The sequence below is a fragment of the Gracilinanus agilis genome, chromosome 4, assembly GCF_016433145.1.
Source record: "Gracilinanus agilis isolate LMUSP501 chromosome 4, AgileGrace, whole genome shotgun sequence".
Taxonomy (NCBI): Eukaryota; Metazoa; Chordata; class Mammalia; order Didelphimorphia; family Didelphidae; genus Gracilinanus; species Gracilinanus agilis.
In genome coordinates this window covers 37,308,914-37,330,878 of record NC_058133.1, presented here as the reverse complement: position 1 = coordinate 37,330,878, position 21,965 = coordinate 37,308,914, and the positions used below count along the sequence as shown (strand labels likewise).

At 36.6% G+C, this 21,965-nt stretch overlaps 1 protein-coding gene across 1 annotated transcript in view; it reads right to left on the bottom strand.

Moving 5' to 3' along the window:
- Positions 1 to 21,965, bottom strand: part of HFM1 (helicase for meiosis 1) — a 165,491-nt gene that overhangs the window by 38,543 nt on the left and 104,983 nt on the right. The window contains exons 32-34 of the mRNA XM_044674840.1: positions 21,130 to 21,209; positions 19,373 to 19,482; positions 14,904 to 14,978 (exon numbers count right to left, since the gene is read on the bottom strand). Of these exons, the coding sequence (XP_044530775.1) occupies positions 14,904 to 14,978; positions 19,373 to 19,482; positions 21,130 to 21,209 (265 nt within the window). The remainder of the gene's footprint in view (positions 1 to 14,903; positions 14,979 to 19,372; positions 19,483 to 21,129; positions 21,210 to 21,965) is intronic.

Sequence of the window (21,965 nt, the reverse complement as noted above, 5' to 3'; positions counted from 1 at the left end):
AAACTGTATAGGATGAAATGTCAAGATATATATATATATATATGTATATATATATATATACATATATATATATGCATATATGTGTGTGTGTGTACATATATATGTATAAATATATATAAAACTAGAGGGGGAAAAAGGGAGATATATATTAAGAGAAATGGGAAAACAGACAAAACGGAGTAAATTTATATTCCATAAAGAAGCATGTGGGGTGAACAGGGGAGAAGACCAATACATTGGAAGGGTAAAGAGGTTGGAGAGAGGAAATACTTAATTCTCAAGAGCATTGAAATTAACTTAAAGAGGGAAGAACAATCAGATCCATTGAGCAAAAAATTGATTTATGCCCTATAGAGAAGTAGAAGGGTAACAAAAGGACTAGTGGGGAGGGAAGCAACACTGGGGAGGGAGAAGGCAGGGGGGTAGCTTAAAAAGGCCCTAAAGAACAATGAGAGGGGAATAAGGAGGGAGGAGAAAGGGAAGTACAATAAGGGAGGGGATTAGGGGAAATGATTAAAAACAAAACACTGGTATAGAAGAAAATAGTGAAAGAAGAAAGGACAGGACAAGGAGAGAGAATCATAATGTCTGGGAATACACAGTTGATAATTATAACTCTTAATGTGAATGGGATGAATTCACCCATAAAACGGAAGCAAATAGCAAAGTGGATTAGAAACCAAAATCCTACCATATGTTGCCTACAAGAAACACACATGAGAGAGGCAGACATACATAGAGTAAAAATGAAAGGATAGCGCAAAATCTATTGGGCTTCAAATGAGAAAAAGAAGGCAGGGGTTGCCATCATGATCTCTGACAGAGCCAAAGTAAAAATAGATATGGTTAAAAGAGATAAGGAAGGTAACTACATCCTAATAAAAGGCAGTATAAACAATGAAGAAATATCAGTACTCAACATGTATGCACCAAATGGTATAGCTTCCAAATTTCTAAAGGAGAAGCTAGTGGAGCTCAAGGATGAAATAGAGAGCAAAACTATACTAGTGGGGGACCTCAACCTTCCCCTATAAGATCTAGGTAAATCAAACCAAAAAATAAATAAGAAAGAGATAAGAGAGGTGAATGAAACCTAGAAAAATTAGAGTTAATAGATATATGGAGAAAAATAAATATGGACAAAAAGGAATACACCTTCTTTTCAGCAGCACATGGAACATTCACAAAGATAGACCATGTAATAGGGCATAGAAATATGGCAAACAAATGCAAAAAAACAGAAATAATAAATGCAACCTTATCAGATCATAATGCAATAAAAATAGTTTTTAGTAAGAATAATTGGAGAGGCAAACCAAAAACGAATTGGAAATTAAATAATATGATTCTCCAAAATAAGTTAGTTAAAGAACAAATCATAGAAACAATTAATACTTTCATTGAAGACAATGGTGTGACTTCTTACCCAAACCTATGGGATGCAGCCAAAGCAGTTCTAAGTGTAAAATTTATATCACTGAATGCATATATTAACAAATTAGGGAGGGCAGAGATTAATGAATTGGGCATGCAACTTAAAAAACTAGAAAATGAACAAATTAAAAATCCTTACATGAAAACTAAATTAGAAATACTAAAAATCAAGGGAGAAATTAATAAAATCAAAAGTAAAAGAAGTATTGAATTAATAAATAAGACTGGAAGCTGATAGTTTGAAAAAAACTGATAAAATAGAGAAAGTTCTAGTAAATCTAATAAAAAAAGGAAAGAAGAAAACCAAATTAACAGTCTCAAAGACGAAAAAGGGAGACCTCACCTCTGATGAAGAGGAAATTAAGGCAATCATTAAAAACACTTTGTCCAATTATATGACAATAAATATAGCAATCTAGGTGATATGGATGAATATTTACAAAATATAAATTGCCTAGATTAACAGCAGAAGAAATAGAATACTTTAAATAATCCAATATCAGAAAAAGAAATTGAACATCAGAGAACTCCCTAATCAAAAACTGCCAGGGCCTGATGGATTCACAAGTGAATTCTATCAATCATTCGAAAAACAACTAATCCCAATACTATACAAATTATTTGACATAATAAGCAAAGAAGGAGTTCTACCAAATTCCTTTTATGACACTAATATGGCACTGATTCCAAAGCCTGGCAGACCCAAAACAGAGAAAGAAAACTATAAACCAATCTCCCTAATGAACATAGGTGCAAAAATCTTAAATAGAATACCGGCAAAAAGACTCCAGCAAGTGATCATGAGGGTTATCTATCATGATCAGGTGGGATTTATACCAGGAATGCAAGGATGGTTCAACATTAGGAAAACCATCCACATAATTGACCATATCAACAAGCTAACAAACAAAAACCACATGATTATCTCAATAGATGCTGAAAAAAGCCTTTGACAAAATACAGCATCCATTCCTATTGAAAACACTAGAAAATATAGGAATAGAAGGATATTTCCTAAAAATAATTAACAGTATATATCTAAAACCATCAACAAGCATCATATGCAATGGGGATAAATTAGAAGCCTTCCCAATAAGATCAGGAGTGAAACAAGGATGCCCATTATTACCTCTATTATTTAACATTGTACCAGAGACACTAACAGTAGCAATTAGAGAAGAAAAACAAATGGAAAGTATTAAAATAGGTAATGAGGAGACTAAGCTATCACTCTTTGCAGATGATATGATGGTCTACTTAAAAAATCCTAGGGAATCAACTAAAAAAGTTAGTGGAAATAATCAACAACTTTAGCAAAGCTGCACGATACAAAATAAATGCACACAAATCATCAGCATTTCTATATAATTTCCAACATAGAGCAGGAGCAAGAGTTAGAGAAATACCTTTTAAAATCACCCTAGGCAATAAAAAATACTTAGGAATCTATCTACCAAAACAAACACAGGAATTATACAAACACAACTACAAAACACTTTCCAAACAATTAAAACTAGATCTAAACAACTGGAAAAACATTGATTGCTCATGGGTAGGATGAGCTATTTTACGGGAAAACACTGGTGGGTAACTTAAATATTATCTGGGTTCAGAGGAAGGGAGAGAAGGAGACAGGACAGGGCAACAGACTGGGACCTAACAAGTTGGGGAAACACAAATCAAGAATGGGTTTGGCAGTTGGAGGGAGTGACAGTTAGGATCCCAATTGCCTCTCAGATCCACCTAGCCAGGGAATCTATGAAATCAACAAATAACTGAGTAATATTGGGACAAAAGGATTTATAAACACAGGTTTAATAATGACTAGGGATAATGGGGAGAGGTCACACTAACCTAAACAGTAAAAGACCAACACAAGCTGGGAGATGGGTCAGAGACTACATTGCTCTAACACAGACTATTTACAGGCTGGAAGGGAATTGGGTTTCTCACCGTTTTGTCCACTTCTGCTCCTCTTGATGGTACAGGAAAACAGGTCCACAGGAAAGTAAATCCAGGAAAGTTAAATCAAAGAGCTTGTCTCAGACTGAAATGCCCACCACCCCAGTTAGATCTTCTTGTTCACTTGATCTTTCAGTGGCAGGTCTTCCTTCTCTGTGGTAAATCCACACTCCTTGGGCTCTCCACTGGGACAGGTAAAAGCAGCCACTCCCTGTCTCAATCTTGGCTAGAGTCCCCAAGGAAAACAGTTTCCTTCCCTTCATTCCACGGTCAGAACTCTCAAATCTTTAGAGACAGCCTGGTTGTTATTCTACATTATATAACTTTCTAATTTCCTCACAACAGCTAACATAATTAAAATGACCATTCTACCCAAATTAATTTACTTATTTAGTGCCTTAACTATCAAACTACCAAGAAACCTTTTTACTGAATTGGAAAAAACTATAACAAAGTCCATTTGGAAGAATAAAAGATCAAGAATATCAAGGGAAATAATGAAAAAAAAAACATAAAGGAAGGTAGCCTAGCAGTACCAGATATTAAACTATACTATAAAGCAGTGGTCATCAAAACGATATGGTACTGGCTAAGAGACAGAAGGAAGGATCAGCAGAATAGACTAGAAGTAAGTGACGTCAGCAAGACAGTCTATGAAAGACCCAAAGAGCCCAACTTTTGGGACAAAAATCCACTATTTGACAAAAACTGCTGGGAAAATTGGAAAACAATATGGGAGAGGTTAGGTTTAGATAAACATCTTACACCCTATACCAAGATAAATTCAGAATGGGTAAATGACTTGAATATAAAGAAGGAAACTATAAGTAAATTAGGTGATCACAAAATAGTATACTTGTCAGATCTCTGGGAAAGGAAAGAATTTAAAACCAAGCAAGAGTTAGAAAAAATTACAAAATGTAAAATAAATAATTTTGATTACATTAAATTAAAAAGGTTTTGTACAAACAAAAACAATGCAACAAAAATCAAAATCAAGAAGGGAAACAACAAACTGTGGAAAAAATCTTTATAACAAAAAACTCTGACAAAGGTCTAGTTACTCAAATATACAAGGAGCTAAACCAATTGTACAAAAAATCAAGCCATTCCCCAATGGTCAAGGGACATGAATGGGCAATTCTCAGATAAAGAAATCAAAACAATCAATAAGCACATGAGAAAGTATTCTAAATTTCTAATAATTAGAGAAATACAAATCAAAATAACTCTGAGGTATCACCTCACAACTAGCAGATTGGCTAAAATGACAGCATGGAAGAGTAATGAATATTGGAAGGGAAGTGGTAAAATTGGAACATTACTGGATGGCAATTTGGAACTATGCCTAAAGAGTGCTAAAAGATTGCCTGCCCTTTGATCTAGCCATACCATTGCTGGATTTGTACCCCAAAGAGATCATAGGGAAAAAGACAAAATATTTATAGCCATGCTCTTTGTGGTGGCAAAAAACTGGAAAACGAGGGTATGCCCTTCAATTGGGGAATGGCTGAACAAATTGTGGTATATGCTGGTGATGGAATACTATTGTGCTCAAAGGAATAATAAACTGGAGGAATTCCACGTGAAATGGAAAGATCTACAGGAATTGATGCAGAATGAAAGGAGCAGAACTAGAATATTGTACACAATGACTGATATACTGTGGCAAAATCGAATGTAATGGACTTCTGTACTAGCAGCAATGCAATGATCTAGGACAATTCTGAGAGATTTGTGGAAAGGAATGCTACCCATATTTAAAGGAAGAACTACAGGAGTGAAAACACAATAGAAAAACAACTGCTTGAACACATAGGTTGATGCGGACATGATTTGGGATGTAGACTCTAAACGACCACCCTAGAGCAATTATCAACAATATGGAAATAGGTCTTGATCGATGACATATGAAGAAACCAGTGGAAATGCATGTCAGCTATGGAGGTGGGGTGGGTGGTTAATGGGGGGAGGGGAGAGTAAGAACACGAATCATGTAACCATGGAAAAAATTTATCTAAAAAAATAAGATTAAAAAATAAATAAAAGTTGTTTGGAGAGGAATGTTGGGAGAATTCTAGAATGCTCTATCTACTCCACCATCTTCCTACTTGATGGAATTCAGATAGAGAACAAGTCAATATCTCATGAAATTCAGATATAAGGCAAATTATCTTTTATATTTAACATTCTGAGAATTGTTGCACAGGTAGATAAAATAAATGATTTCTATAACTGAATAAAGGTGTTATGATAATATAAGTTTATTGTATAAACTCTTCCAATGTCTTTCTTTATAGAGGGTTATAACTACTCAGCTCACTCCACTTTGCATTTGCTGCCTTGCCTGATTTCAACTTCACACAAGATGCCCCTGCACCAAGTACTCCCCTGAATTTCCTCTCCTCTCCCTCTCATCTTTTCCTGCCTCCTTTTGTGTTGTCTCCCCCTTTAGACTGCAAACTCTTTGAGGGCAGGTGCTGTTTTTCTTTTTATTCATTATATCTCTAGCATTTAGTGTGTGCCTGGCACATGGTAGGTGCTTAATAAAAGTTTAATGGATTAGGTTAGTGGTTAGATTAGTAGCTGTGGTAAACAGATAGGACAAGATGACATGGGTGCCACTCTGTTCTCAGATGGTTTTAATTTATTTTGTTGTTTCTGTTTTGAAAACTTTTCATTCCATTAAGTTTTATGTTTGGTATTTTGTTGTTCAGTTGTTTCAGTCTTGCCCAACTCTTTATGATTTCATTGAGGGTTTCCTTGGCAAAGATACTGGAGTAATTTACCATTTCTCTAGCTCACTTTACAGATGAGGAAACTGAGGCAAACAGGGTTAAATGATTCAGCATTATACAGCTAGCAAGTCTGTTAGCAGATTAGAACTCAGATATTCCTGACTCTAGGCCTGGAGCTCTATCCACTATATTACTTGAATACCCTTAAATGATTGATATGGTGACACCTATTTAAAAAGTTCTTAAATTTTTGTGTCAATATTTTGTGGGGAATATTGCACAGAAAGGGTTTTCTTACAATTTTATCTGAGTTGTTGTGGGCAATAGTTCTGACTATGATAAAGTCTGATTCCATTGCTGCTTATTTGTTGAATTCTCAAGGATATATTGGAGTATGTGCAGTATAGTTACTTTTTGTCTGTCAATTTATAAAGGATAACAAACTTCTTATGTACAATTCTAACAACCTAATCATGTCTTTCTAGGTATGTTGTATATGTCAAATTTTTGAAATCTACTGTGATATGCTGCACAGTTCTTCCTATATTTTGTTGAAGGAGTTCAGAATAAAATGGTTCTGGGACAAGTCGCTTTAGTACTATTATATTTTATATTTAATGTGCAGCAAACTATTGCACAGGTGAATAAAAGGACTCCTTCTAATGTAATAAAATATTGGGATATAAATTCATCTGTACATTCATTGAAAGATTCTTTTGAGTGTCTCGGGTAGCAAATAGGACCACAGGGATGACATATAGGCAGAGGTATGCTGAAGAAAGAGCCAAATGTTAAACTTTTATTCCTTATAAACTGACAAATGCTACAAATCGGGGCTTGATTTAATTTTGTTGAATGAGTAGACTTAAGAAAGATGGCAAAACACTAATGCTGCTGATTAAACTTAAAAGTGTATCACATACTTTTCTTCCCCAGAGAGCTGGGCGTTAAGCACTTACCAGTACACTACTGCATGTTCCTCATCTTGTTCTCTTCTTGCTTTAATTTCTTCCACTAGACCTCTATATTTTGAAAACTGTCCCATATAAATTATAGAACATGATTATTTGATATAGCTTCTATTAAAATGTTGTTTTTCAATTTGTATTAATCAATGTTATGTCCAGGTGGTTGTGAGTAACAATCCTGCCGGTGGTAATGATCTAGCAAAGTTTATTTGTTGAGTTCTAAAAGATATTTTGAAATCTGTACTTATATTATGGAGATTTGTTGTCTGCCACTTTATGAAAGATAATGAGTTTCTGACATATTAAAGTATAAGGCAGCCCAATGGAGCTGTACATAGAGTGCTGGTCTTGGAGTAAGGAAAAGATTGAATTTAATTCTCCTTTACAAACTTAGTAGCTGGGTAACCCTGGGAAGGTTACTTATCTCTCTGCCTCAGCTTCCTCATCTGTAAAATGGTAATAATATTTATCATATTACCTACGAACAGGGTGGTGAGGAAAGTACTTTTTTCATTGTGAAATGATGCATTAATGCAGGTATTATTACTTACAAAATTTTTAATATCTCTTTAGCATTGTCTTTGATTATATTTCTTGCATTTGTACTTTTATGAGTTCTGAGACTATCTGTCTCCTAAGTAGTTAAGACCACCTGCTTGCCTGTGATGAATGACATACTGTTACAAGTAACTACCTTATCAAATTGCCTCAAACTATAATTTTCCTACTGCAAGGGAGCCGGAATAGCAGTCATGTGGCTTTGGACCCATGTTGCCCTCCATATGACAGATATCAGTGGAAGTAATTTTAAAGTAATTGTTTTCAGTAGTGGTAGCTGATTGGCACTGGTCTACCCACACATCCTCTCTAGGTTCTTTCTAAAACAAAGAATATGCAAGACAGCTTCAAGGTTTAGAGAGAACATAAACACAAACTTGACACAAAGCAAGAGCATAATAAATGCCTGTTGATTAATGGATAGCTCCTTGGGCTATGTAAGGATCTCTAGTCAGCCTTCTGATACTGGTAAGTGATGGACATAGTCAGGACTAAAATTCAGGTCCTGGGTGCCTGGGATAGCCCCAAGTGAATTATTAGGTAATTAAGGTTTGTATAAGTAGAAGCGCTGTCAGTGGGGGTGGGGCAGTGCCTGTGCCAGTACGAATGGGGGTTCTGATACAGATTTCATAGGCTGCATTTCGGACTCTTGGGTACAAATCCTTGGAAGGCTTATGTTGAAGGTGGACATGATAGAATGGACAGAGAACCACACATGAAGTCAGGAAGACCCGATTGTGTGTCTCTGAGTCTCGGTAACAGTGATAATGATGATTTTACTCCCCCTCACAACCTTGTCATGAGGCTCCAATGATATTGTGCATAGAATGTGCTTTGCAAACTTCAAAGCAACACCCAAATGCCAGCTGTCATTAAGTAGAGCATGCTGTGCTTCACTGATGCTTCAAGTCCCCAAACTGATCCTCACAGAGTGCTATCAGCATTTTGTGGACCGTGATGTTGAAGCCTTGGCAAACACGATCCGATAAACTGGTAAACTTATTTGTATAGCTCTGAGCCCCTGGTGGTCTTTGGGACAAGAAAGAGAGAATTCCTGAAGCACGAGGGGCAGAACCAGGATCAAAGGTTGAGACTGTGAGGACTGACTTGTCATATAGATACTTGAGTGTCCACATTCTGCTCTTCCCTCCTATAGCCACAGCTAGCTGTCTTGAGGAGAAAGTATAGGTCTGATCTTACATAAATGGAAAGCATGGCCTCCCAATATAGTATACTTTGGAAATGCCAGGCAGATATCCTCCCCAAAAACAAGATCTTGGAATTTTGTTACTTTGGATGAATCAGTTGCTCTTTTGAAAAGTAAATACCCTTGATAAGAGATATACTCAAATACTTAAGTAGTGTTCTTCTCAATCTAATGATTCAGATCACAACTCATCCACAGCTGCCTGTCCTGTTTAACTCTGGGCTGGGGATCTTCTTCATACTCTCTTGACATTGGTACCAATGGACCATTCTGCCTATTTACCTTTTTATCCCTTGACCTCACCAGATGTTTCTTGTCTACCTTATCTTCCTACCATGTATTTCCTTGATGACATCATTGACTCCCATTTTCCCCATTTACTACTCATTGCTTCTAGGTTGCAGCCTATTCATACCTTCAATGCAACTCCCCATAGACCAATGTATGATTTTAATTTTTAGTCTTGGAGAGATAGTTGTATTCTATGTATTGATGTTATACTGTAACACAAAGAAAATGTTGAAAAGAAAGGGACAAGTCTTTGCTTTCATATAAAGCTCAGGTTCATTAAAGCAGCTTTGTAGTTTCCTAAAGGCCATTCAGCCCATCTCTTTCTCTTTTTGTTCAACTCTTTAGCCAACTCATTCATCTGTATGTCTGTCCCAGATACACATGCTGATGGACAAGCTTGATAAGGTGTCCCTCCAAATGAATGCTGAAATCTGAGGAATGACATTCCTCATCTTCTTAGTCTTTCCTATGTGGATAGACTGACCAAATTCCTAGCAGTGTTCCAGGGCTTGATGCAATCAGCACAATGTGATTTGCAAAAAGGAACATTTGGAGGCTCTCATCATCTCCAGGGATCCCCTCCTCTCTCTGGCCTAGATTCACTGGATCTCTGCCATCACAGAGGCAAATATCTTTGGTGAGCAGACATCTCCAGGTTTTATGCCTTGCCCTATCTTATCAGAGGGTCAATTACTAAAGTAATTATTATTGTTCTAGTTTCCAAAAAATGTTGAATGGTTCTAAAGTATGGAAGGTAGATATTTTGTTGTAAAAAAGCCCATAAGGTGAAACTTGGATCTATAAAATCAAATGCTTCTTTTAGTAACCAACAAACAATAAGCACAATGGGATATTTTCTCTACCTCATTCAGTTCATTGTAAAGCTATGTGCTTTTCTTAAATACAGCTTATAAAAGCCCGCCTATTTCCTTTTAATAACCTTGAATCATATATAGATAATTCTCATGAAGGTTTTTTGTTTATGTATATGGCAGAACAGAGCTATAGGCTGTGAGTCATTAATGTTCTCTTGATTGTTTTTGTTCAATATTAATAAACTCTGAGATTCCCCCCCCATTCTTTGATATTTTCTTTTTTCTAAAACACCTTGTATACTGATCTCTTGATACCCTTCCAATTGTGTCATCTTCAGTATAGATGTCCTTAAAATACCCTTGGTCTAATTCAGCTGCTTTCCCTCTCTTTGTTCTCTTAATGACATTTTGACCTCCGCTAAAAGCATATATCAAACTACAATGTTATGGTTCAAGTATGGGAATTCCATTGTCTTTGATGGAGAAAACTCTTACATTTATTTTTGGAAATCTTTCCCATTTTTCTTCTGTTAGTATTCCTCTTTTCATATTCATCCTTGAATGTTCTAAGCTGAATATTTTGCCAAGCTTTTTTAAGCTAATTTTATCTTCCATTGCTTTTTCTCTACTTTGTGAAATGATATTTTGCTTGTAACTTTCCATTATCCTGTTTTGTAAGACTTTACAAATGAACTTATGTTCTAAGTTTTGCTTTCAGCAGCCATCTTGCTCAGTTTGGCAATTCTGTCAAATATGAACTGAATAAGGCTCCTTCTAGGCTCTCTTTATCTCTCTGTTGTGGCAATTAATTTGTGTCATCTAAGCTGAATTATACTATTTTAGTTGATGTCAGTATAATTTCTGTTTTCCATTTCTCATTTCTGATTTTCAATGACTTGTCTAAAGAGTTGGGGGTTAAATTGTTTCATTTGTGTGCCATGTATTTTTCATGAATTTTTATTTTTGTTTATTTTTGTTTGTTTTTTACTAATTCTGATTTTATCTCTGACAAAGTGATGCTCTGACTATACATATACAACTGTATCAAGGATAACCCCCAAATCAATAACAAGTCTTTTCTTGTCTGTAAAAATATAATCTATTTCATTCTTCCTGGAGTTATTGGGTATTTGCCATGTCCAGCACCTTCCAATGCTTTTCTCAAAAAAGTATGCATGAAACAGAGGCAAACAGTTTCTGGATAACTATGTTTTTAGCTTCTCCCATTCCTTGTTACTGGACCATGCTTTGCTATATATTTCTACTCATGTTCAACTTTTTCTGCCTTAGCAGGGTCATATCAACTTCTTCATAGAATTTCTCTACCTTTTCATCTCTAGTCACCAATGTTTGTACAAAAGCTATAATTATTTTCACAGTGATCTACTTGTGAATACTTATCACTAATTATCAGGGGCAGTCAGGAGAGCAGCTATTTAAGTCATGGATTCTAGTTCCACCTCTGATATATACAAGCTGTGTGATGCTGGGCAAATCTCTTAACCTCTCAATGCATTTCTCTGACCCAAATTGGTAGAGAGGGTTTCCTCATTTAGGAGTTTCTTAAACCAATGAAATAGATCCAATCCTTATCCCAAACCAGACATGGGGCATACTAAAAAATTTGGTAAGAATGTACTTGCCCAAAGATTGCCTATAGGTATATCTCTCAAATTATATAGTATACAGAAGAGCCACAAAGAATGAAAAAGAGAAAATTAACAACAACACCCAGAAATTCATGGGAGACAAAATCCAAGACAGGAATCAGTAATAAAATCCATGTCTAGGGGGCAGCTGGGTAGCTCAGTGGATTGAGAGTCAGGCCTAGAGACGGGAGGTCCTGGGTTCAAATCTGGCCTCAGACACTTCCCAGCTGTGTGACCCTGGGCAAGTCACTTGACCCCCATTGCCCACCCTTACCACTCTTCCACCTCTGAACCAATACACAGAAGTTAAGGGTTAAAAAAAATCCATGTCTATAAACAAGTACCTCAAGTTCAGGCAAGGAGAGGAACTGGAATCTATGATACAAGAAATGTGATCTCACTGAGACTTGGTAGGATAAAACTTGTGATTTTACTGTGGTTATAGATAGATATACCTTGTTCAAAAGAAACAGTGGGTAAGAGGATGTGTGTGTGTGGGGGGGGGGGTTAGTATTATATATAAAGAAGGTACACTCACGTGAGAAGATCCAGGAACCAGAGGGAACATTTGGGTGAAAGTCAAAGAAGGAACAAACAGAAGTGCCATTTTCATTTTATTTCATTTTTGTATATTATAGAATCTCTGGACAAAAGGAGGAAATGGAATATGAGCCTGACAGAGAGGCATGGCACAGTTGTAATTTAGGGCTTCAGTTATATAGTTATCTGCTAGAATTCAATCAATCTCTGTCTCTCTCTGTGTCTCTGTCTCTCTCATCCTTCAAAGGCTGGAGGAGACAAAGAGAGGAAATATTTTTCTGATTCTCACTAATTGGAGGGAACCAGTTGCTGGTGTGCAAATGATGGAAAGCCTTGAGGGCAATGATTACTTCATTATAGAATTTTTTGAAGAGAAAATAAGGTCTAGCTTGACATGTACCCCAGATTTTGGGAAAGCAGATTCCAAAGGGTTCAGAAGCTTCCAATGTAATGCCACATGAAGCTTGGTTGAAGGAACTGGGAATGTTTAGTGTAGAGAAAAGAAGACTTAGTGGTGACAAAATAACTGTCTTTAACTACCAGAAAGGATCTCATGTAGAAGAGAAATAGACTGGCTAAGTGTGGGTCTAAGAAGGTCGGCTCAAAGAAGAAAGTAGGCCTCAGGAGTCACCTTCAGCTCCAGTCATTGTCTTGGGTGAGTGGATAGCTGGTTTTCCCTTCCTGTCTTCTGGAGATAGTTGTCTCCCCCATTTCAAATGGGAATTTCTTTATAGTAGAGGTTTTGTTATTCCATTCATGTTCCCAACACTTAGAACAGTGCTGGACATCTGGTGAGTACTCATTAAATGCTTTTCCATTCTATACTAAATGTAGGTTCTTTGAGGACAGAGATTCTTTTATTTTTTGTCTTTGTATTCCCCAGTGAATAGTATGGAGGCCTGGCACACAATAGGCACTTAAGTGCTTGATGACTGATTAATGTAAATTGTCTTTTATATCAGATGAGGGAGCCCCTGTATTGATATGTCCCTCACAGCATTGTTAAAATATTATTACTATCACTATTAATATTAAGCCAGGGACATGTGATAACAAAGTGGAAAATCAGTCCCTAAACAAAGGGAAAAGGAACTATTTTTTCCTCTTATATTTTATTATTCATTGCTGCCATAGCTACCATTTCCTTATGGCAACATCGAGTAACAAAGCCTTCATTTTTTCCTATGCTCTAAAATCAGTCTACTTTAGATTAGACAATATAATATTATAGCATCACCTATATGATCTAACTTTGTTTTTGGCTACAATTCAGAAAGAAATAAAGTTGGAAAAAGTCCTATTAAAGATTCTAAAACTTGCCTATTTGAAGAATCCCTTTGGAATTTGTTCTGTGTCTTTTGGAGTGATGGCTCATGTCCCATGGCACTTGGAAGCAAAATGTTTCCTGTGTAAGGAATATTATTAATAAGAATATTCTAAAGTAAAATACCAATAAACAGCTGAATGAGACTTTTCAGTAGTTCCATAAACAGTGCCTCCAACAGCCGTAATTTGTTTAAAGGAAGGAATAGATTCCTTTTTCACATTAATCAAATTTAATTTGCAAAGGAGAGAGAGAGGTGCTGAGAATCTAAAGTAAGTGCAAATTGTAAAATACACAGGTTAGCTTGTTAGTCACAGTGGTAAAAGGTCTCAGGTTGCTTTTAAATATCTGTAAAGGGAATTAGAACTAGATAGAAAACATCATTTTATTTATTATTATTTTGTGATCTATATGGAAGATTAAGTCATGGTTCATTCAGCCTTTTAAATATTCTACAAAATATGAAGAGCACTGAAAGGAAGTGACAAGTACAAGGCATCCCCAAATTTCAGTGTGGCTTTAAGTTTTGATAGCCTAAAACTGCATTGGAATTGTGGGGGCACTGTACTGCATAATACCCCTTACTGACACAGTGAAAAGTTCCTCTCTGGGAAGGCTGGACTAATTGTTTAACATCTCCATGTCCCCTTTTCCTCATATTTAAAAAGGAGGGAGTTGGACAAGCTTCTAGCTCCTTCTAGCTTTAGTTCAGCATCAGCCACCATCCCGGTGTGAGACCATGGGGGAGCTGCCTCTCTTCCTGCCAATTAGGGGGTGTTGTAGGCAATCTTTCTGTCTACACTTAAATCTAGCTTTTATAAGTTAGCCTACAAGAGGGGGTAGGGAGCACCGAGAGACAGCTTGGGGTTATTGCACAGAGGACTGGGCTTAGAGCCACAAGGACCTGGATTCAAGTCTTGCCTTAGATACCTACTAGCTGTATAATCATGGGCAGATGACTTAATCTGTAAGTGCCTTGGGTAGTCCTCTGAGACTATGGATAAGGCTGAGATGAGTGGCTGGCCTTCACTGGCAGTGGGAATTTCCAAACCAAGAGCTTCTCATATGGCTGAAATTGGAAGTCTGGAAAAATTTGAGGACTTTGGACTAAGCAATCCCTAAAGTTTGTTCCAGATCTAAGTTTCTGTGCTTACGGGTGGTGTTATGTAACCATTTCCAAGTAATCTCTACACTTTGGCCAAAAGGGACATTGCATCAAAAGTCTTATTTCTGATACACAACCATCACAATATTAATGAATGTTTTATAAGTTTCTTGAACCTAAACATCTTTTATGTGAAAGTTAGCTTACAGAAGCCAAACCAAAAATTATTCCAATAAATATTGAGCAAATTGTTTTAAGAAGAAATAGTTTTACCTGAAGTGTGTGTGTTTTCCATGTGGGTTAAGAAGTTACTTGCATTTATTAATGTTTCATCATTTAAATCATCCCAAACTTCATCCCCCAATTCGAAGTTCACATTCAAAAGGTCTGAAAACTGAGAGCTTTTTTTATCTGCATCTGTCAAATTAAGAATTGGAGATCTATTAAGATCTCTGTTGGAGAGCACTATGGGAGCACTCTCTTCACTTAAAGTTGTGGAGTGTTTCCATGTGGAAAAATCTGTAAGAAAGAACAGGAAGTCACTCAAAATACAACAAATAAATAAGTAAAAATTCTGGCAATCACCATTGGTTGTCCTAAAGATACAATTAAAAAACCCTACATTAACCCTAATTGTCTCAGAGATAAAAATTTAAAAGGCCTGAACACCTCACAAAAGCTTTGAGATAAACTAAAACTGGTATAGGTAATCAATCAATTAGGCAAGCAAGTAAGAATTTATTAAGCACCTCCTATGTGATTTCATTTGATCCTCAAAACAACCCAGGGAGGTAGGTGCTATTATTACCCTCATCTTACAGTGGGTGGAAACTGAGGTAGACACAGGGGAAGTGACTTGCCCACAGTCACACAATTAATAAGTGTCTGAGGAAGACTCAAGACTTCCTGACTCCAGGCCCAGTACTCCATTCACTGTACTCAGTAGCAGTTTATAGCTGTTAATCAAGCTATAAATTCCACAAGGACATGTGCCTGATTTAATCTAAACTTTGTCTTCAGTCCCTGCCATAGCATTCTGCCCATAATAAGGGAAGCATAAATGTTTGTTGAATTTGATTTGTTGAAGGACGACAAAAAGCCACAATACTGGGAAACAGTGAGTTGAACACATATAGGTATATATGTGCATATCTGTATCTATATCTAAATGAAATGAGTGATGATAATTAGAGTGAAGGAAACTCTTTCATGGCCTCTCTTTTGCACTATTTTCATCCAGGTTTGGAGCAAACCCTTGTAAATTCTAGGTGGAAACAGTGGTGATTGTTTCTTGTGCCTAAAGTAATTCATCATAAAAATTAACTCCCTTGGGATAATGAGGATGTAGTTAATATAATACTCTAATCCTGGCTTGGCTGAGGCCTTAGAAAGTAGTGACTAAAGAAGCACGAGGGGAGAAGATGCAGCTAAGAAGTTCTCCTATACGTCATCACCACACATGTACTTTCTTTTTTTTTAACCCTGACTTTCTGTCTTATAATCTATAAGATGTATCAGTTCCTTGACAGAAGAGAAGTAAGGGCTGGGCATTGGGAGTTAAGTGACTTGCCCAGGGTCATACACCTAGGAAGTCTCTGAGGCCAAATTTGAACCCAGACCTCCTGACTCCAGGCCTGGCTCTCTATCCACTGAGCCACCCAGCTGCCTCTCCACACATATACTTTTGAAATGCTTTAGCAATAGTTATGGGTCATAAAGTGGACAAATAGTTAAAGGATCTATGATCTATAATTTCTCTTCCAACTCCTTCCACTGACAGAATGCAGCCCACCTCTGACATGGAAGAGAAACCCCAGGGAAGAGCCTGAGACATCCACAGATTAAGTGGTTTTCCCAGGGTCAAAGAATTAAAGCATCAGAGAAGAATCTTTGGGCCTCAGCTCAGCACCTTATCATGCTGCTTGAACCCTGTGGCTTCAAGTAGATGATTTAACCTTTCCCATTTCACATACCCGCAAAAGAGTCAGCCAGGTTCTGTGCTTATATGTTGTAGGGAGGTGGGCAAGCATTTGGGCCACAGTTTTACAGTGGCAGAACATATGGAAACAGGCACTATTATAAAAAATGTGACACATTAAAAGACAATAAATCTAGATTATGCTTCAACTACATGCCAAAATCCAGACTTTATTTAGTAAAAAGGTGCAGAATTACATTGGATCACTTTAGAGATATTCAAAGTGTGAAAAGTATTTCTAAAAATGTTTAAGAAAGTCAAATTAAGTTATATATAACACATACCTATAAATGTATAAACACACATATGTGCATTTAAAACTGCCTTAGCCAGTAAATACGATGTCACCAAACTGAGATATGGAAACAAAGGGCAACACTGGCTTAGAATATAAGCTCATGTGTAAACTTTACAAAAGATTATAAGCATTCTCATCCCATAAAATAGTAAGAAGCAATACAGGGAAAAGGAGGTATAAAGAAAGTATGATAAGAGAACAGGTAAGCAAAATCATCCCCAAAGTATTTAAAAATGAAACTAGAAGGAGGACAATAAACAAAAAATGGAAAAAAATTTCTATTTTCATAACCCACTTCTGACTGTCAAGAACAATGGGGTCACCACCTTATACACTCACATCTCAGACCCTGATGTGCTTCTTGAGGAAGAAGAAATGACCCTAAAAAAATGAAGATGGAAACTGTAGCTGGACTAGAACAAGTATACCCAGAGGGTCTCTAAGCTAAAAGTGACACAATTTTGAAAGCCCTGAGAGATTGATTTCTAAGGCGTTTAAAGAGGATACCAAAAGCATTGGAAAAAAATCTGGAACATTATTATTATGAACAAATTCGTGACCTAGAGAATATGGATATTATCAAACTGCATGCCTGTTTATAAGGATAAGCTATACATGCATGAAGGGCATCACTGATGAAAGTACAAGAAGGGAACAGCCAGGCTTTCACAAACAATGTGCATGCAATGGCAGACAGACCTCATTTTTACCATTACGCAGCTGAGTGAAAAGGCACAAAGGAAACAAGGTTCCAAGATACTATTGTTTCTTGAATATAAAAAGTCATTTGATTTGCTGGAGTAAAATGCTACCTTAAAGACTTTCCTTCAACCAGGTGTCACCCATACACATGCCAAAATTGTATGATATCTTTTAGAGCCAGACATAATAACTGAGATTGTAGTAAATTTTGATAACATGGTTACTATTACCAAATCAGGCACAAAATCAGGAAATGTATTCTTGCCAAAAATATTTGCCACTGTCATGATGGAAGATGTAGAGCATAGAGTATAAATTGAAGTGGGATTCTCCATCAATCAGAAGTTCCTAATCTCTTTTTTTGCATGTGTTATAGATCCCTTTGGCAATGTGATGCTAAAGATTCCTTCTTAGAATGATGATTTCTAAATGTAAAAAAATATTATGGATTCCATGTTAAAACTTCTGATTACAGATGGGTGAAGTCTTCTGTTGGGGGGCAGCTGGATGGCTCAGTGGATTGAGAGCCAGGCTTAAAGATGGGAGGTCCTGGGTTCAAATCTGGCCTCAGACACTTCCCAGCTGTGTGACCCTGGGCAAGTCACTTGACCCCCATTGCCTGCCCTTACCACTCTTCTGCCTTGGAGCCAATACACAGTATTGATTCTATGGGTAAGGGTTTAAAAAAATATATATATATGTATATATATATTATATATATGTGCGTGTGTGTGTATATATATATATATACACATATATANTAATCTCTTTTTTTGCATGTGTTATAGATCCCTTTGGCAATGTGATGCTAAAGATTCCTTCTTAGAATGATGATTTCTAAATGTAAAAAAATATTATGGATTCCATGTTAAAACTTCTGATTACAGATGGGTGAAGTCTTCTGTTGGGGGGCAGCTGGATGGCTCAGTGGATTGAGAGCCAGGCTTAAAGATGGGAGGTCCTGGGTTCAAATCTGGCCTCAGACACTTCCCAGCTGTGTGACCCTGGGCAAGTCACTTGACCCCCATTGCCTGCCCTTACCACTCTTCTGCCTTGGAGCCAATACACAGTATTGATTCTATGGGTAAGGGTTTAAAAAAATATATATATATGTATATATATATTATATATATGTGCGTGTGTGTGTATATATATATACACATATATATATAAATAAAATAAAATAAAATGCTCCTATTGGTGGATGATTTTGTGTCAATCAAAACACTAGGATTTCCCAAATAATATCTATAATCACTCAAAAGTATTTGGTCAAAAGGCTGCCTTGAGAAGGGGACATAAGTTGCTGAAAAACCAGTTGCTTAACTTGGCTGACCTAACTACAAGTGATATCAAATACTTAAAAGGAAAATGAGTTGTTCATAATAAAGAGATACATGCTTTCTTGTTCATTTTCACTTTATTATGGTTGCAAATATCATTTGGTGATTATGAACATAATAAAAATAAAAGTTAATTTAAAAAGAAATGGTCTCTTCTGTTAAACTCTATAAATAATGAGGGTAACTAGCTTTTAGGTAAGCTCCTTCTGAGCAGGAATAATTTTGTTCATTGTATTTGTATCCCCACCCACTAGTACAATGCCTGGAATATCCATAGTAGGAGCTTAATACAAACTTGCTGAATAACTGACTGATTTCATTTGACCTAGTAATTCAAAAGAAAATGTTGCTGAGTTGGTAGTTATAATAATTTTAGATATTTTCTCAATGTTATTACTTTTCAATCTGAAGTAATAAAAAATCATTTCCCTTATGAAATCGTGTATCTGTAGTAACTTACCCTTTTCTCCATAATAAGTAGATAGTGGTTGTTGCTGGGATTTTCCACAGACTTCAGAAGAATCCCATTTTTTCACTAAAGAGGATGTAGAAATTTGTGTACACTTCGACCTTTATAGATTTGTGGAAACCAAGAGAAAATAGGAAATAAATATAAAATTTAAAAGGATACTAAAAACTATTTATTGAAACACATGGAGAAAAAAAATCTAAGGCCCACTTATTCACTCCTTCTCTGAGTTACCAAGTCTGTCTGAAATGAGGAAAAAAAGGAAGTGGAAACATACACATATTGGACCAGAGCCTTACATAGATGGATTTGAGAATTTTCTATCATATTTCCTTTGACTTCTCCAGCTTTGCCATCCCTATTTGATCTGAAGCTCCCACAATTCTTATTATTTTTAAGATTAGACCACACAAGAATTGAATCTGGAAGGCTACTGATATAAAGCATTCCTGGGAGAGAGAAGAAATTCTGTTTCTTTTGGGGGCTTTAGATGAAGAAGCACCAGCCTTCTACTTCCATCCTCTCACACATGAGCATGGGTTTGCTTATCAAATTATGATACTTGTTGGCAAAAAATTGGAAAATAAAGGAATGTCCTTTGATTGGGGAATGGCTGAACAAATTGTGGTATTTGTTGGTGATGGAATACTATTGTGCTCAAAGGAATAATGAACTGGAGGAATTCCATGTGAACTGGAATGATCTCCAGGAATTGATGCAGAGTGAAAGGAGCAGAGCCAGAAGAACATTATACATAGAGACTGATACACTGTGGTACAATTGAATATAACAGACTTCTCTACTAGCAGCAATGCAAGGATCCAGAGCAAGGCTGAGGGACTTATGAGAAAGAAAACTAGCCACACTCAGAGGAAGAACTGTGGGAGGAGAAACACAGAAGAAAAACAACTATTTGAACACATGGGCTGATGGGGATATGATTTGGGATATAGATGCTAAACAATAATTCTAGCACAACTATCAATGATATGGAATTAGGTCTTAATCAATGATACATGTAAAACCCAGTGGAATTGTGCATTGGTTACGGGGGCGGGAGAGAGGTTTGGGGGAGAGGGAAAGAACATGAAACGTAACTATGGGAAGATATTCAAAATTTAAATTTAAAAAAAAGGAAAAAATCAAATTATGGTACTGTCTTCTTGGTCTTTTGGATGCTTTTTGAAATCACAATGAACTCAAGGGGATGGAATTCAGGATAAATAAATGGAAGATGTACCGAGAGAATGATGGAATGATGGCCACAAATTGAAGAGATCCCTTGGTCAGAGAGGGAAGACTTAAACTCCACTAGTCATACTGTGGATGCTCAGGGAAAGGGGAGGGGTAGCTGTGAAGCCTTTGCTTTCTCCATGCTTTTGCCTAGGACCAGCATCCCTAAAGATAGTATAACAGCAGTATTGTGGAACTACTCTGTCCTTTAAATGACCATTGAAAGCTAAGGTCACATGCTAGCAACCCTTTCCTGAATGAAAGTATGCCTTCTAATCATAGAGCTTTAGAGTCAAGGAGGATCCAATCTAGTTCAATAACTTATTTTATGGCCAATGAAGCCCAGAAAGATTAAGCATTTCACTACAGATGTACAAAAGATCCTGTGCTTAAATCAAGGTCAAATGATTCCTGGTCTAATATGCTTTCCACTACACTTGTGCTTATAAGAAAAAAGGTTTTTGTTGAGAGTTTCCCTTCAAAAACAACTTCTTAGTATGGTGTAATAGTAGTACCTTGGAAAAACTGGAAGCAAAGCTCTCGGCGCAAAACTAAATTTCTTAAGATCCACATTTTGAGATTTATTTATCTGCATCTATTGGGAAAAGAAAACCACAGGTTTATTCTTGATTACACATGAATAAATTTAAACAAATGAATGGTTTAATGAAGATTCCTGGGCATACATAAAGGATATAAAGTAGAAGTAAAACTGAGAATATAAAACAAAGCAAGAAAACCACAACTAGGTGCCATGAAATAATTTTGGACTGCCAGATGAGGTGGTTTGGTGTTGGTGGAAGCAGTGATTACATCAAAATCTATGAATTCAGCAACTGGTAACATATCCCTTTCTTTAGCATCTCATGATTTGAATCCTTCAATCTCTTCTCATTTTAGCAAATAAACGAGTACTCTAACATCAAACTGCTTCACTCTCTGTTTCTACAAGAGGATATATACTGCTCCAACCCAAGCTACTAGATAGGCTTCATAATACAGCATGAGGGAATGTTGAAGTCTATTCACTGGATACAGTGATATGACATTCTAATAACTTTTCTTTCATCAGATAAGAACTCTTGGATCACTTGTGAAGGAGCTCTTATTAATGGCAGCAATGTAGGGAGAATAGGTTATTGCAAGGCAGAAGTACAAAAAAGCAAATGTGACCTGAGGCCTTGCAAATGGAGACAGGAAAAAGGCCTGTCAGATATGACCCCTCAATTCAGTCTTCTGCTAAAGACAGAGAAGGCCCCCCCCAAGACAGTAAAGGAGCTCACAGTTTACTTTTATCAGTAAGTCCCTAAAAGTACAAACAGGGCAAGAATGTGATATTGGGTAAGATATT